At 38.7% G+C, this 18,277-nt stretch overlaps 1 protein-coding gene across 4 annotated transcripts in view; it reads right to left on the bottom strand.

Moving 5' to 3' along the window:
• The window catches only part of c11.1 (maestro heat like repeat family protein c11.1), a 1,259,325-nt gene that overhangs the window by 1,147,650 nt on the left and 93,398 nt on the right, over window positions 1-18,277 (bottom strand). For all 4 annotated transcript variants that reach the window (XM_090383553.1, XM_090383554.1, XM_090383556.1 and 1 more), the window contains exon 5: window positions 16,930-17,092. In XM_090383553.1, coding sequence (XP_090239679.1) covers window positions 16,930-17,092 — 163 coding nt within the window. The remainder of the gene's footprint in view (window positions 1-16,929; window positions 17,093-18,277) is intronic.

Below are 18,277 nucleotides of genomic sequence, written 5' to 3'. Positions count from 1 at the left end.
ATGTATCCCCAAAATAATGGAGCCACTAGCTAAAGAAGTAATGCAAGACCATCAAGATAGAAATGCAATTATTATGTAGTCACAGCATGAATTTATAAATGTTGGATTTTGTTTGATTTATACAGATTTGGATACAATGATGCAGTAACAAAGGAACTTGATGCAGCAAAAAAATAATTCTGATATCATATACTTGGATTTCAGAAAAGCTTTTGATACTGTTGCACATAAAAGACTGCTGTAGAAATTAGAGTAGTGTGGCATTAATGAAAAGTTAGCATTCTGCATAAAGATATGGTTGAGTGGGAGAAGCCAGAGAGTGGTTATTAATGGACAATGCTCTTCAGGGACTAATGATATTAGTGGAGTCGCTCACAGTTCAGTGCTGGGACCATTGTTGTTTTCTATATTTACAGTAGACTTTTGAAATAACGGCACCTTCAGGGATTCAAGGTGCCACTGTTTTGATTTTTCTGTCATCTAGAAAGTTTTATTTTTAATGTATTTAATGCAGAAATAATGAGGCCAGATAAGAAATAGAGGGATTAAGAATGCAATTTCATTAACCGACAATATAAAAACATAAACATGTTGATGATCCAATGTTATATTCTGCCATTAATACACTTCTACTTAGGCGCCATTCTAATTTCTTTATTATATCGAGTTTATTGTGCATGGGTAGCACAGTGGTATCGTCCTCTCAACACCAGTTAGAAAAGACCTGGGTTCGAATCCCGTCTGAATGAGTTAGTGGGTCTCCGGCATTGATAGCAAGGATTTTTTCCCCAGAAACTGGGGTTTTTCATCCAGCAAAAAAGGATTGTTTGTTTATTTGTTTTGGGATTTTATAGCACATTAACATCTAAGGCTATAATGCACCAAGTCAAAAATGTGTAAAATATAAAAGTATAACATTATAATTGTTTATATATCATTGTGAAAGAGTATACAATATAAAAAGTTAATAAGGCATAAAACGATAAAAACATTCTAGATAGAGTTATTTAGATTAACAAGTTGTAAAAACTTAAATATAGCTGACATGTTGTTACTGTCCGATAAAATCTGTCTCAATGTATAAGGCTCAGAGAGATGGCTAAAACATAAATGACGGTCATTATAAAAAGACGGACATTCAATTAAAATATGACGGACTGTTAAAATAGAGTCACAATTTCTACACATAGGACGATCGTCTGCCCTCAGCAGACAGCAATGTGTCAAGTGACAATGTCCTATGTGGAGTCGAGATAGAACAATTTCCTCTTTTCGGTTCCTGCGCAGACTAGACTGCCAATGTTCAATTACAGGCTTAAACTCATATAACTTGTTTGCAGCCTGTCCATGCCATGAGTGTTGCCATTGCGATACTAGTTTTTTCCAAATTACTTGCCTGTAGTCTGTATAGGGGACTAACAGACAAGAGTTAAAGAGGTTCGCTGATTTGGCTGCGGTGTCTGCCAAATCATTTCTTGAGATCCCAATGTGGCCTGGGATACAGCAGAAATGAACATCAAATTCAAATTGTGCAAGGAAGTGCAGCTTCTGCTGTATCCGGGACAGGACAGGATGAGGGTTGAATCTCATTGATGATAAAGCCTGCAATGAACTCAGAGAATCGGTATATATAATATATTTTTTGTGGTTGGTGGTTTATATATGATCTAAGGCTAGCTCAACCGCGTGCAGCTCTGCAGTGAACACGCTGCATTCGTGGGAGATCTGCTCAGATACTGTGGTGTCTGGGAAAACAGCTGCAGATCCGACAGACATTTCTGACCTTGAGCCATCTGTGTAGCTGGGCAAGAAGACAGCATGTTCCGAGCGCTGTGCTAAAAAGAGCTGCAGATAGACGGCAGATGGAGTACTGTCCTTTCTCCAGTTGTTAAGAGAGAAGTTGCAGTTCGGGACACAAACATGCCAGGGTGGAGAAGGTTGCCCTAGTGATGGGGGTAACATTGTCTAATGTGATATTTAAATCACTGAGTAGCCTTTGGATATGAATACCGAATGGTTGATTGGCAGTCTGACGAATGTTGTACAGATTTTCCCAATGTGGCTCAAAAACTGGTGTCCACGTCGGATGGTCTGGCAGTGATTTCAATTTCAAAGCATACTGTAGAGACAACTGTTTCCTGCAAAGCGATAATGAGGGCTCATTCGCTTCGACATATAGGCTATGGACAGATGTTCGAAATACTCCAGTGGCAATACAGATTGCCTGATGGTGGATGGGATCCAGGCATCGGAGTACGCTGAGTCTAGAGGATGCATATACCTGGCACCCGTAATCTAACTTAGATCTTACGAGTGCACAATAGAGGCGCAAAAGGGTGCATCGGTCAGCACCCCAAGAATGTGAGGAGATTGCATGTAGGATATTCAAGCCTCTCGTGCACTTTGCACGTAGTTGATGGATGTGTTGTAGAAAGGTCAACTTTCTGTCAAATATAAGCCCCAAAAATCTAGTCTCAGGTACTACTGAAATAGCATTTTGTCCAAGCCTCAGTTCAGGTTCAGGGTGAAGATTGCACTTTCTGCAAAAATGCATGCAAACAGTCTTTTGTGGAGAGAACCTAAATCCGTTATTCGTTGCCCATGACTTCAGATGATCAATGGCACATTGTAGTTGCCTCTCAATTATCCTCATGTTGCAGGAGTGACAAAATATGCTAAAATCGTCAACATAGAAGACACAGTTTACGGTTGGAGGAAGTTGTTCTGTAATGGAATTCACTTTAATGGCAAAAAAGCGTAACACTTAAAACAGATCCTTGAGGTACTCCCTCCTCTTGACTAAAAGAGCGAGAGAGAGTAGATCCTACACGGACTTGGAAAGAACGATGGCATAAAAAGATTTTAATAAAATTGAGGATATTACCTCTAAGGCCAATGCTGTAGAGGTCTTTTAAAATTCCAAATCTCCAAGTTGTGTCATATGCTTTTTTCATATCGAAGAACACAGACACCAGGTGTTCTCGTTTTAAAAAGGCATCTTGAATGGAAGTTTTGAGCCTGATTAAATGGTCCAAAGTTGACCTATTCTTACAGAAGCCGCACTGAAATCTGGAGAGGAGCCCATTTGCCTCCAAATACCAGATAAGGCGGGCATTTACCATTCTTTCCAGAATTTTGCACAGACAGCTAGTCAGAGCAATACGACAATAATTCGTTGGGATTTTAAGATCCTTTCCTGGCTTAGGAAAGGCAAGCACAATTGCCTTATGCCAGGAATCCAGAAATGCTCTTCTTGAAATATTCTGTTATATAGAAAGAGCAGTTGGTCCATGGATTTTGCAGACAGATGTTTGTTCATATCATAATGGATAAGATCTGGTCCAGCAGCACTTGCCTTGGTAAGAGTTAGAGCTGTCTCTAACTCTTCCGTGGTTAAGGGCCCATTATAGGGATGAGACCTTTTAGATTTAAAGTTAATTGGCTGCTTTTCAAGTTTATCTTTCCAGACCAGAAATTCTGGGGAGTAAGCAGATGTTGACGAGATGGCAGAAAAGGTCTCCCCAAGTACACTGGCTATTGCAGTTGGATCTGCAATAACGCATCCGTCACATTCCAGGACCGATGAATGGGGCGATGTATATTTACCCTTCATTTTCCAGATTTTGTCCAAGATAGCTTTACTGCTGGTTGACTGGGTAATAGTGGATGTAAAGCGGATCCACGATTCCTTTTGGCTCTGACGACGAATATATCGTGCTTTCACACATGCATATTTGAAGGCTAAGAGATGGCTGTGGTAGGATATCGGCAGAATATCCCCAAAGCTTCATTTTGTGCCTTTTTTGCTGCTGTGCATTCAGTATTCCACCAAGGTTTTGGAAATGGTTGAAACCAGGTAGATGTTTTCGGAATTGTAGCTGCAGCTGCATGCTTTCTGTGATGTACGCCACTGCATCATTGAGAGGCTCCTGACTGACTGTATTGATGTTAAAGTCTACCAGGTGTTGAAAGGTATTCCAGTCAGCCTGATCAATCTTCCATCGCGGTAACCTAAAAGGAGAACATAGCATCCCTTTAAGTACGCTGGTTATTACGGGGAAGTGATCACTTCCATAGAGGTTCTCCTCTACCTCCCAGGTGATTCAAGGAGAGAGAGAGGGGGGGGGGAGCATACAGAGAGGTCAATAGCAGAGAAGTATGGGTAGGCATGCAGAAAAAGGGTATTAGTTCCCACATTTAAAAGGGATAGGTCTTTGTCCTTGAGCATATGCTCTATGACACGTCCCCTTCCATTAACATTTGCACTACCCCACAGGGTGTTATGTTCACTGAAATCGCCCAGGAATAAAACAGGAGTAGGTAGCGACACAATGAGATCATCAAGGTCTTTCTGGGTGATATCAGCCCCAGGTGGCAAATAAACTGAACAGGCTGTTAATAAGAACCCTACCATATGGCAAACCGCTACCGCTTCTACGTTGGTGGTGAGCGGAATAGTTTGAAATGGGGTATGGTTACCCAGAAGTATAGCAACACCCCCATCAGCAGGTCCATCCCCAGTTCTGTCCTTTCAAACGATAGTAATGTTACAAAGGAAAGGGTTTTCATTTGCCTTCAGGTATGTCTCTTGTAAGCAAAAGCAAACTAGCTCATGCTTTTGCAGAAGGGCCTTGATGTCATCATTGTTTCACCGGAATCCACGACAGTTCCATTGTAGGAATTTAGCCATTATTTTGGCTTGGTGGGTCCATCAGGCGGCTTCCGAGGTGCTGAGGGCTTACCTTTTTCAGTCTTGGCTTTATCCTTCCTGGGGAAGTACGGATGCTATCCAGTATCCATTTCCTCCTCAGCAAAGAGCTCTAAAACTGAATCTTCTTGTACCTCCTTCTCCTTGACATCCATGTTTTCTTAGGTACTAGGGGATACTTCACCTTTCTTATTCTTTTCTTTCGCAATTGGTTTTGTTACTTGTGGAGCATTAGGATGTACCAATATAGGAGTGGCAGCTAATTGGTCTTTCTGTGCAAGTTTTTGAGGACTTAAGAGATAACGTGCAATGTGCGTGAATGATTCTTTTGGAGGAATGTTCATGTCTGTCTGAGTTCCGATGGAACATCTCCATGCTACCTTCTGGGCGTAGGTAGGTTTGTTGATATTCAGAGGTTTCACCGCTTTCCTTGCCTCCTGGTATGATATATTTAGCTCTGCCTTCAGCTGTTGAATTTCTTTTTCTTCTTTACACCTCTGGCATTCTCATGAATAGGCTGGATGTTCTCCCTTACAGTTAATGCAGTTTGGTTTTGTGGCTGAATGCAGTTGTTTCGTGGTCCTTTGCACCACATCGAGTGCATGCAAGGACTCACGGCAGGCCATTTGAGAATGTCCATATTTCTGGCATTTAAAACACTGTAAAGGGTTTGGAACATATGGACGCACTGGACAGTTGATGTAGCCAGCTTTAATCTCATCGGGAGACTTAGGTGAGTTAAAAGTCAGGATAATGTTTCTGGTTTTAAGAAGTTTCTCATCCCTACGGGCATTAATTCTCTTGATGGCAATAACTCCCTGTGGTTTCAATTCCAAGCAGATTTCCTCCTCGGTTACGTCGAGAAGGTCCCACTCTGAAATGACACCTCTTGATGAATTGAGTGTTCTATGTGGTGTCACTTTTTTTTTTTTTTTTTTTTGGTAGTTGTTGGCTCATCGGCTTCTGTGGCCATAATGCACCTCCCAAGGTTTAGTACTTTGATCCAAGCCCGAGGCAGGATTCGAACCCGCGACCTTTGGGTTGCCAGGCAGGCACTTTACCCACTCAGCTAGCCCGGTCGGCGTGGTGTCACTGAAATTGACGTTGCTCGGAGTAGCTGCTCAGACTGCCTGTCAGTTTTAGTTTCAATTAAAAGTTCTCCAGAACGGAGCCTCTTAACTGATTTGGATGACCCTGCTAACCCATCTAACCCTTTCTGTATAAAGAAGGGTGACATTTTGCTAATCGGTTTTACACTGCTAGAGTGTATAATTAAAAACGTTGGAACAGGCCATGATTATATTTCAGTTCGCTGCCTCTTTGTAGCAATAATGCTATCTGTGTCTTCTTTTATGTTTGCAAAAAGGGACTGGGTTGGAGCCCCTGAAGAAATAAGTTTATCAGGATTCATGGAGTTTTTGAAGTGGTTCAGTGCCCACCCACCACGGAGCCCAAAGGGACACCCATACCCGGCATGCAATAAATGCACTCGGGAGTGGAATGCCACGGCTACCCAGACACCATACCCGCACTGCCGCCAGCCTAAATCCTGTCCCTCGGACCACGAGGGTAGGGGCATGGCATTGACAAGGTTGACCCTCGCAGGCAAGCCTACTAGCCGATTGATCCTGGCCAGGCCTTCCAGGACCACCCGTCTTGTCGAAGCAGGGGGCCAAAGGGGTCCCTCAACCACCAGGATCCCCCTTTCCAAATTTCCACGAGTCGCAGTGCACCGCAAACACATCGGATTCCATTGATGTTAGCCTGGAAGCTGGGCTGTGGGCGTTGGATCCCAGTGATGCTGCTGGACTTCCAGACTAGGTCCCCTCACCAGGTAAAGGTGCCCACGTCGAGGGGGCAAAACAGGTAAATTGAAGCAGGGGCCAAAGTGGTGTACTGAAGTGGTGTATCGAAGACACAATACACATGGGTATATGAATTAACATTCTGCGTGACCCTAATGTAATAGTTTGGATTATGTCAAGATTGTCACTAAGCCTTAATGTTGTTCTTTTCTTCTCTGTATGATGACCTCAGTGAAGAGATTTTAATTTAAAATAAATGTAAAACAGCGGTATAATCCGTGATATCAGTACAGAATTCACTTTGAAAATGGCGAATGTAAACAAATACAGTAATCACATACAGTGGCCTATTCTTTTTTCAGCAATGCAAGACATCTGACTGTATGTATATATCCGATCTCAATGCGCTGCTATTTTAAATGTGCCATTATTTTGGCAGTCTACTGTATTAATGATATTGATGAAGATATATTAGGCTTAATGTCTAAGTTTGCATATGATACAAAGGTTATTAGCAGGGTGGTTAATGACAGATCAGGATAAGCTACTGCGACAAGATCCAGAATAATTAGGCACATGAGCTCAGAAATGATAGCTGAAGTTTAACATTGTATATTGTAGAAGTAATCCTAGATTAAAGTACCAATGGTGTGGTACTATACTTAGTATAATCAAAAATACTTGACAATAATTGTGTAATCAGATATGAAGTTCTCCGATCAGTGCAGACAGGATGCCCAGAATAGCTCCTGTCAATGATATACAGAAACTTTGCTAGCAGGAATAAGGTGATATCCTTGTATATATAAAAGTATCGGTAAGGGTATCAAATCCACATGTTACAAGTTGCAGCTATGCTAAACGAGAGGTTTTTTAACCATATTTAGCCGTTTTATTGGCAAATTGTTACATCAAATTATTTTCTATAAGTAACTTATAGACCTTAGTCAGGATCGTCAGTTTATTCTGAATTGAGACAGCGAGATTTGGAAGTTAATTAATACTTAAGCGTCCGTAGATTTACCAATCGTAACTTGCCACCATTGTTATATGATACAACGTTATATCCCGAACTATATAGTCTTAGTATAGTATATAATATAATACTGTCAATTAATCAGTAAACCTTTGTCATCAACCTTTGCCAGGGGCAAAGGTTGATGACGTTGTAGAGCGGATATCATCTTTTAAGGGCACAAAAAGTGATATAGTTGTACACTTTGGCACTAATGATATTAAGAGTAGAAGACTGGCAGAATTACTTAACAAGTACAGCTCACTGTTGGAAAAAAGGAATGAATTAGGACTGAATTCAAAAGTGTCTGCAATTCTGCCCAGACATGATAGGAGGGAGTATATGATGAGAGCCTTGTTGATCAATTCGGCCCTGGAAAGATTGTACAAGGCTCAAGGGGTAGAATTTTTTTCAGCCTGGTCTGTACATGTTAACAGGAGAGACTGCTTCTATAGGGATGGGATACACTTAAATAGAAAGGGTGCAAGAATATTTCCTGATGCTATCAAGGCAGTGTTAGGTGGGTCAGAAAACTGCTAGCTTGCGGGGATACAAGGACTAATAGATTAACAGTAGCCACAGGCAGAGGTGAAAGTGATTCTTGCACTGCTTGTACTGGAATCAGCAGAAGCCTGGAAAACGATGCAGGATATTTCAGAGACTGCTGAGAGTCATTGCGGTACAAGTAAACACATGTGTTGTGTTAGGGTAGCTAAGAATAGAAACAGGTGCATCTATACTTGCGTGGGCACCAATGCTAGGAGTTTGGTAAAGACATTTGATGAATTTGAGGTATTGCTCAAAGCATCAAAGGCGGATATTGTTGGGATATCAGCGAGGTGGTGTCACACAGATATAAGGAATGCAGAACTGGAATTTGGGGAGTACAACAACTACATAAAGGATAGACAGGATAGTAAGGGAGGAGGGGTTATGCTATTAAACCCAAAAAATCCAAGGAAGTGAAGCCAGTCGACATCGCTCGACAGTGCAGTGTCGAGTTGGTGTGACATAAACATTGGGAGATCAAAATTGAGAATTGGAGTGTGCTATAGGCCTAATGACTCCACTGAGTATAACAACAAACTGTACAGAGAAATAGAGTGGGCCAGTAGATCAGAGAGTCTTATAATGGGGGATTTTAATTTCCCAGATATTGACAGGAATTTGTGGGTTGGTCACTCACAGACTAGCAAGGCTTTTGTGGATTTATTGGATTTTGTTTTTCTACATCAGCATGTTCGGGAGGCAACTAGAGGGAGTAATACTCTTGATCTGATTATCAGTAGTGATTCTTCATGCATTAAGAATCTGCAGATAGAGGCAACACTAGGCGGCAATGATCACAGTGTGCTGAAGTGGGATTTAATCAAAGAGGTAACTACCATCAGGGGTAAAGGGAAGGGTTATTGCTTTCGTAAAGGCAACTACGATGGTCTGAAACAGTATTTAAATTCTATACAGTGGGACCAACTGATGATGTTATGAACAGCAAATTCAAAATGGGAAGCATTCAAAGAACTTATCTTGGAAGCTACTAGGCTTTACATACCAACTAAGAAATATTGTTCAGGGTTTAGGCCTAAATGGATGTCAGATGAACTAATGAGACACATGGCAGAGAAGAAAAATGCATGGGATCCATATAAATTAACACGTGACACAGAAGCCTATGATAGATATAAGTTGATCTCTAACCAAGTTACAAAGGAGGTTAGGCAGGTGAAGGCAGATTACGAGAAATCTTTGGCAAGGGATGCAAAGAAAAACAGCAAAGAGTTCTTTACTTATGTAAGCTCTAAAAGGAACAGGATGAATCAGATTGGTCCACTTGATATCGATGGTTCAACTGTTGATGATCCTGCTCAGGTAGCTAACAAACTAAATGAATATTTTGCATCGACATTCACACATGAGGAGTTATTCAACAATGGGAATGCCAGAGGTGTATTCAACTCTGGCAGTAAGCTAGATAATCTTGTAATAACTGAGAGTAAAGTGCAGGAGAAATTGTTGAAGATAAACACAAGAAAGGCCCCTGGGGTGGATGAGATCAATCCAGTTATATTAAAGGAGGCAGCAAAGGAAGTAAGCAAACCCTTAGCCATAATTATGAGAGCTTCCTTGGACTCAGGGGAGGTACCAATAGACTGGAGATGTACGAATGTGACCCCAATTCACAAAGGGGGATCAAAAGCTGACACAAGTAATTATAGACTTGTGAGTTTAACTTCTGTTTCAGGAAAATTAATGGAGGCACTGGTTAAAGAAGTACTGCAGGATCATCTACACAAGACTTCAGTTATAGCTCGAACACAGCATGGTTTTGTTAAGGGGAAGTCTTGCCTGACCAATTTGATTGGATACTATAATGCAGTCACAAAAGAACTGGTTGCAGGGAATAACTTTGATATTATATACTTGGATCTTAGAAAGGCTTTTGATAATGTTGCACACGGAAGACTGCTGCACAAATTGGAGCAGTGTGGCATTGGAGGCAAACTGCTGCTATGCATAAAGGGATGGTTGAGTGGCAGAAGACAGAGAGTGGTAATTAATGGACACTGCTCATCATGGACTAATGTTATTAGTGGAGCCCCTCAGGGTTCAGTGTTGGGTCCATGATTATTTTCTTTATTTATAAACAATATTGATGATGGTATATCAAGCTTAATGTCCAAGTTTGCACATGATACAAAGGTTGGCAGGGTTGTTAAGGTCCCTAATGATGCTATGCTGCTGCTGCAACAGGATCTGGAAAGGTTGAGCAGATGGGCTGAGAGGTGGCAAATGAAGTTTAACATTGACAAATGTAAAGTAGTACATATGGGAAACAGCAACCCCAGAGCAACATATCAACTCTGTGGTACTACACTGACAGTGGTAGAGAATGAAAAGGACCTGGAGGTAATTGTTCAGGCAGATATGAAGTTCTCTGAGCAGTGCAGACGGGCTGCAAGAGTAGCTCATGGTGTCTTGTCAATGATATATATCATATATCAATTTTTCTAGCAGGGATAAGGAGGCAATTATTCCCTTGTATAAGGCAATGTCAGGCCACACCTTGAGTACTGTATACAGGTCTGGAGGCCTCATTTCAAGAAGGATGTAGAGCTGCTGGAACAAGTACAGAGAAGGGCAACAAGATTAGTGAATGGAACAAATGATTGCTCTTACGAAAAAGGCTTAAGTTTCGCAAATTACAGAGTCTGGAGACAAGGCACCAGCGAGGTGATCTGATAGAGGTGTATAAAGCCTTGAAAGGTTTGAGCTCTCAATGCTGATGAGATTGAGCTCATCAGCATTGAGAATCCTCAATGCTGATGGGATTCTTCCTCTTGCTCAGAATAATCGCCTGAGAGGGCATAAATTCAAATTGAGGAAAGACAGTTGTAGGATAGGTGTGCGGAAGTTTACCTTTAATCAGCAGGTGGGTGGTTGATTGATGGAAAAACTTCCATCTTTTGTTGTAGAAGTCGATAGCTTAAATATATTCAAGGCAGAACTAGACAATTATTTGGAGCAAGTGGATGGGTGAAATGAGTAGGGTGTGTGTGTGTGTTGTTTTTTTTTTTTTTGGCTGATGCTATATAAGCTTGCTTTCTTACATCATGTGCCTTTGCTAAAGCTAACGTCAATTTACAAATCTGCCTTATTTATTGCATAGTTCATGACCACTTTTAAGAAAACCCATTTAGTTTTATAACTAAAAAAAAATGAAATGACCCTTCTATGGGTGTCAATGGCCACAAGTGTTCACTACAAGGATGGTTAATTCCAGATACTAATGAGCAATTTCAGAAGGAGGCCGTATTACATTTGAACAGCTGTTTAGCAGTAAATGCTTGAAAATCTTTAAAATGCTTTTGCTAATTTTTTTAAAAATTCGTTATATAGAGACTAACATTTTGCTATATGGGGTTAATTTTACATGTAATTTCATTTCAAAGTGCAAAGTTTTGCAAAAAAATTCGTAATATGAGAAATTCATTAAATAGAAGTTTGCAATAGAGAAGCTCCACTGTATTTTCTTTTATATTTTTATATATTTTAATAACGTTTTATTTCACATTTTTAGTGATTGTGACAATATTTATTCTTAATAAAGTATTTTATATTGTGTTATTTTAATGTTTTCTTTCTGTCCACTTCCACCTTCTTATATACCCGTTTCTGCTGTGATCAATAAACAATGGGCATCTCCATAGCCAGGTGGGCAGGAGCAGTAATGCATAGCACACACTTCTTGATTAGACCGAGGTTCGAGCCCGTGATCACCAATTACGGAGGATGTGGAAAGATCAAGGAATGACCACCGCATATCTCCGGAACAATATGGCCTTAGCTGCTAATGATCCTAAAAACCAAATAACAAACAAACAATACTGAATAACTGCATTCTTGTTTCATTGATTATTGTTATCAATTAAGCTGAGTTCCGAAGTGATTACAGCAGGTGACATCCATTGTATGTATGTATGTATGTATATTACTCGCGCGTGTGTGTGTGCACGCACACACACACACACACATGGCTAAGAGAATAAAGAATGGAGACAAGGAATTTTTCATGTATGTGAATACAGTGAAGAAGAAATGGAATTAGATCGGACCTTTGTGTACTCAGTGTGGAAAAGTCTTAGATAACCCAGTCGATGCTGCAGATGAATTGAAGAGGTACTTTGCCAATGACTGTTTAATAGGAAATGTTTGAGCATAAAGGCAAGTAAGGCTCCCAAAATTGATGGCATATACCCAATAATTTTGAGAGGTGCCAGGGAGTGTATTGAACCATTAAAGTTAATTATGAGGTCATCTTTGGACTTTAGTGTAGTGCCAATATATATCATCAGTACATAAAGGCAGCTCTAAGAGTGAAGTTGGTAACTAGACTGGTTAGTCTGACTTTGGGTGTAAGTAAAATCTTAGAGGAAATGATTAAGAGTACAATCCTGGGAAATTTATATAGATATGGCATTCTGAAGAATATACAACATAATCTTGTTAAGAGAAAATCATGATTAAATAACTGAGCAGGCTATTTCGACACAGTTACTCATGAACTGGTTGTAGAGAACAATTCCAACATAGTTTATTTGGCTGGAACATATTGGGATTACTGGAAAGATGCCAGTGGATTGCTAGTGGCTGCAGGGCAGAAAGCAGAAGGTTGTGATTATTGGATCTACTTCACATTGATGTAATGTCAGGAGTGGGTTCCCTAGAATCGTTTTCTTAGACTGTAGTTTCTGATTTTTGTAAACAACCTCAACAAAGGGTTAGAAGGTGTGATGTCATAATTTACAGATGATGTAAAGATCGGTAATATTGCAATTGATGAGTGCCAAACAGTGCTCTTTCAGGATGTCGTGAACAGACTTCACAAATGGTCAGAAAAGTGGCAGCCATGTTTTAATGCAACAAAATGCATGGTCTTACACTTGGGGAATAGCAACCCCAAAATAAATTTTATGCTTGGTGGGGTTAAATTAATTAGAGGGGAGGGAGTGAGTGAGTGTGGAAACATTTGCCAAGGCGGCCAAACGTTTCCACTTGAAGTGCCTACTTTTTGGTAGGCACTTCATCTTCTTCTTCTTTTGGGCAAAAGGAAAAACAATATGGAGAAGGGTGCGAAAATGGAAGAAAGGGATATGGGAGTTATGATACGGACAGATATGACTTTCTGAACAGTGTAAACAGGCAGCCAGGAAACACCTTACTTTGTCCTATTGATGACATATCGAATATAATCCTGTTGAGATAGGGAGGTCATGATCTCACTGTATAAGGCAACATTTCTAATACTGTGTTCAAGTATGGAGACCTCATCTGAAAAAAGACATTGAGCTTTTTGAAAGGGTCCAAAGAAGGGTGACTGTACGATGAAACGTATAGAGCTTGGCAACCAGGCACTTTAGAGGTGATGCATTAAGGTTTATAAGGGTCTGGGAGGTGTTAGTAAAATGAATTAAGATGGAATTTTCACTATTATAAAGAATTCCAGAGCTAGTGGCCTTAAATTCAAATTACAGGGAAAGAGTAACTAGATTTTAGGAAGTTTTCTTTTAGCTAGTTTTTATTTTGAGTAATTTATTGCTGGAGCAAGTTACTGCCACAGGTGGTTGGGGCTGACAGTTTGAATAAAATGAATGGTCATCTGTACATATGTGAGGATGGAAGCACATAATTTGTACTTTCTTATCTACTTATTCTTTATTTATTTATTTATTTTTATCAGTGCAGCAAAAGCCCGTGGCTTCCTTGCACTATAACAACAAATAATAATATATACACAGTAATACATACTTTGGTGGAACAGACTTCCATCCCTTGTTATGGAAGTTGATAGCCTAAATAAATTAAGGCTCAGCTGGACAGGTATTTCGAACGAACGGAGGGGTGAAGTGGAAGGGTTTTTTTTTTTTTTTTTGGCTGATGCTGCATAAGCTTGCTTTCTTGGATCATAAGCCTCTACTAATGCTATCCAGGTATACAAGGCAATGATAAGACCACATCCCAAGTCCTGTATACAGGTGAGGGTCTCATTTTAGGAATAGAGTACATATTAATGGATTGTAATATCCATTGTCTGCAATTTTTTTTAGCTTTCTTAAAAAAATTAAATTAAATATTTAATAAATGATGTTTTTCTACACTTTTCATTTTCAAAAATTAAAAATTAATTCTGTTGAAAATTTAAAAAAAAACCATTACAAGAATAAAACAAAGAAGGTATTAGGCTTAATTTTCTCAATATAAAAAACTGTAAAACATGTGAAATTTAAAATGTATGGAAATACATATATTTCTGGTTATTAGAGGTATGAATATGAAAAGTTTGAAAAGAATAAAGAACATAACGAATTAAGAAGTTATTCATGCAGTAGCATCAATTCCACATCAGCACACTTCATTTTAGGAAGAGCGTACATATTAACGGATTGTAATATCCAGTGTCTGCAATTTTTTTTAGCTTTCATAAAAAATTAAATTAAATATTTAATAAATGATGTTTTTCTACACTTTTCATTTTCAAAAATTAAAAATTAATTCTGTTGAAAATTTAAAAAAAAACCATTACAAGAATAAAACAAAGAAGGTATTAGGCTTCATTTTCTCAATATAAAAAACTGTAAAACATGTGAAATTTAAAATGTATGGAAATATATTTCTGGTTATTAGCGGTATGAAAAGTTTGAAAAGAATAAAGAACATAACGAATTAAGAAGTTATTCATGCAGTAGCATCAATTCCACATCAGAACACTGTGATCACTGCCACCCAGTGTGTCTTTAACCTGCAGATTCTTAATGCACAAAAAAATCACTGCTGATAACCAGAACAAGACTATTGTTCCTCTTCTGGCTTCTCTAACATACTGCTGAGGAAAACATTCATCCAAGAAATCCACAAAAGTCTTGCTAGTGTGTGAGTGACCAACTCACAAATTCCAGTAAACATCTGAAAAGCTAAAATTCCCCATTATAAGACATTCTGATTTTCTGGCCCACTATTTCCCTGTATAGCTCTTAGGTGTACTCATCACAGTCAGAGTATAACACACTCCTGCTTTTCAATTTTGTTTATATATCACACCAAACTGACTCAACATTGCACTCATCACCCAAGTCAATTGGATACACTACCTTAGCTTTAATATTCTTCTCAACTAAGAGCATAACCCATCACCTCTCCTGGCCTGTCTGTCTTTCCTGTATACACTGTATTCCACAATATTTGAATTCTGCAGCACTTATGTCTGATTGAAACCAAGTCTCCACGATTCCTACAATGTCTGCATTCGACAATTTAACAAGTACTTCAAATTCATCAAACTGATTTACAATTCTCCTAGAATTAGTGCATATGCAAGTATACATGCACCCATTCTCACTCTTAGTTACTCTAACACAGCCCATGCATTCATCTATTCCATAATTCACAGCAGAGCCTAAAATCCCAGACACCTTGCTTTTCAGACTGCTGCATGTGCCAATAATAGCAATGCAAGAATTGCTTTCACATTTGGTGCCTCCATAGCCAGGTGGGCAGGAGCAGCAGTGCATAGCACCCGCTCCTTGATTAGACCGAGGTTCGAGCCTGTGACCACCAAATACGGAGGATGCAGAAAGGTCAGGGAATGACCACAGCATATCCCCGGAGCAATATGGCCTTAGTTGCTAATGCTCCTAAAAACCAAATAACAAACGAACAAGCTTTCACCTCTGCCTGCGGCTCTAGTTAAACTATTAGTCTGTGTATCTCCCCAAGCTAGCAGTTTTCTGACCGACCTAACACTGCCTCAACAGCATCACAAAACTTTCTTGCATGCCTTCTATACAAGTTTAACCCATCCCTGTAAAAAGTTATTGTAAAATTTTTGTTTCTGATTATGCTGAACAGTAATATAAGAATTCTACAAGTTCTTTCTAGACATTTATTAAAATTATAAGTTAATTACTGTGTAGTGCCTTTAAGACACTTTACATTAAAAATCTGAATCTCTTCAAATTCAAATTGTCTACACTGCAAAAAAAAAAATCATATCACATTAACAAGTTCGCTGCCAGTTAGCACATCATCAGGGTGGTTTTTTATCCAGATGTATGAAAAACTACTTGATTCATAGAACCATTTTGATTTGATTTGCTGGACAAGGAACTGTTTTCCATCCAGCAACTTGCCTGAACATGAGAAGAAAAGTCATAGAAGTCTCTGTCCTCCCCCATCAAGATAGACTCAACACTAGGCTTTTTGCACAGGGTGGAAGGCAGCCGCGAAAGTGTTAATCGGTATATCATCACAATTATCATATAGGGGGTTTTTGAAGTCATTGAACCAATAATTGTATATATCTCCAGTTATACTTTGCAACATATGATTTTTCTTCATCTAAAATCAGAACCTTTACAAAAGATGAACAATTAGAAAGCTTCACAAGAGAATAACTTCACATGAACACAACATGTGCATGTGAAGTTATTAATGCAATAGCATCATCTGCTTCCTAAGCAAGCCAAGGGATAACTTCCACAGCAGAGATGCTTTATTGTCAGTGATATTACAAACATTTCTTTGCAGAAGTTAGACAGGAATATAGATAATAATTCAAAACACGAGTTACCAAATAAGTCCATTTTATGGTGATCAAAAAAATTTCACGTGACCAACATGAACAGAAAATAGTGCTGGATCATTGATTGAAACATGTGTAGCACAGAATGCTAAGCATTCCAACATCTCTTCTAATGTACTGTGACCATATAACAGATCTACATGCCAACCGAATTATGTCATTCTCGAAAACACAACTAAGAATATGCAACTGTACTGGCTTCAGTGACTTTAAAAACACTACCTGTAAATTTCAATGATAAATTAGTTAATAATATCAGCCTTACCATTTACTGAAGCCATATTTGCCAAAGTCTGTACTACAAAGAAATGTGGAAGCACACCTGGTTGAAACTTTACTAAAAGGTATTCCATCACTTCATTTTGAAATCGTCGCCCTAATGAAACAAGAATACCGCTTGCCGCACCTTGCCATTCTGGAATAACTTCCTAGAAATTAAAATATTTTACTGTATTAAAAGAAAACAGACAGCATGACAAAAACTCTGACAGATATAATTTCCACAAAAAAATGAATAGGTACCATCGTGTTTGCAAATAAACAAACTGACAAAAAAAAAAAAAAAATCATTTAGAACACCAGATTGAGTAATCATAATGTTATAAATTCAGAGAATTTAAGTAACAGAAATAATATGAAGTAAACATATGAACTTTATAATGCTTATAATAGATAAAAATAAAAAATATTCTTTAATTATATCAATATTTTTTGGCTTCTGTTAGTGCAATAAAATAACTGAAAATAAATGAAATAACTAAAGGGATATCTGTTGTTTTCAGGATAATAACTGATATCCCTTCTTTTTTTCTTTTTTTTTTTTTAGTGAGAATTTTACAAGCATGAAAAATGACATTTACCAGTATGAAAAATGATAGTTGCCCAATTCCCTAAAATATGAGATATCATAATGGAGTCATACAAAAGCAACAATCATTAAAAAAATGAAACAAAATTAAATAAAAAAAAATACACACACACAAACACATGCATATTATAAGAATATGACAAATAAAAATAATGGTAGTATGAAAAACTGCATAGGGACTACCTTGTCCATCTATGTAAGAGACATCTTTCTGTTTCTTTACATTTTTTAAATTTTCTCTTGCATAGCTATTGGCAAGTATGGAAACGCAACCCTTTGATACATGGTTGGGTGTAGTCCCCCACTGAAATACCTAATCATGTATTAATATTCACTTTGCCGTCATCAGATTTCATTTTAATTTTATTGATTGCATACTTGCTTCTCTTCCCCGTTTTGAAGTATTTTTGCAAAATTTTTTCCTGCCTTTATCTGATATAGGCTGCCGTTATTGTTATTTGTTTTTTTTTAAGAGCATTAGCAACTAAGGCCATATTGCTCGGGGATATGCGGTGGTCATTCCCTGACCTTTCCACATCCTCCGTATTTGGTGGTGACGGGCTCAAACCCCGGTCTAATCAAGAAGCGTTTGTTACGCACTGCTGCTCCTTCCCACCTGGCTACGGAGGCACCACCGTTATTGTTATTTTTATTTTATTTTTATTTTAAAGGTTACCACATTTTTTATTTTAAAGGTTACTACATTTTCGCCTATCTTCCTTTTTGGCCTGTGGGTTTCCGGACA

This window comes from Mastigoproctus giganteus, chromosome 10 (assembly GCF_048544385.1).
Source record: "Mastigoproctus giganteus isolate SK-2022 chromosome 10, ASM4854438v1, whole genome shotgun sequence".
NCBI lineage: Eukaryota > Metazoa > Arthropoda > Arachnida > Uropygi > Thelyphonidae > Mastigoproctus > Mastigoproctus giganteus.
Note: the sequence above shows the minus strand (reverse complement) of the source record. Positions and strands in the feature narration are given on the sequence as shown.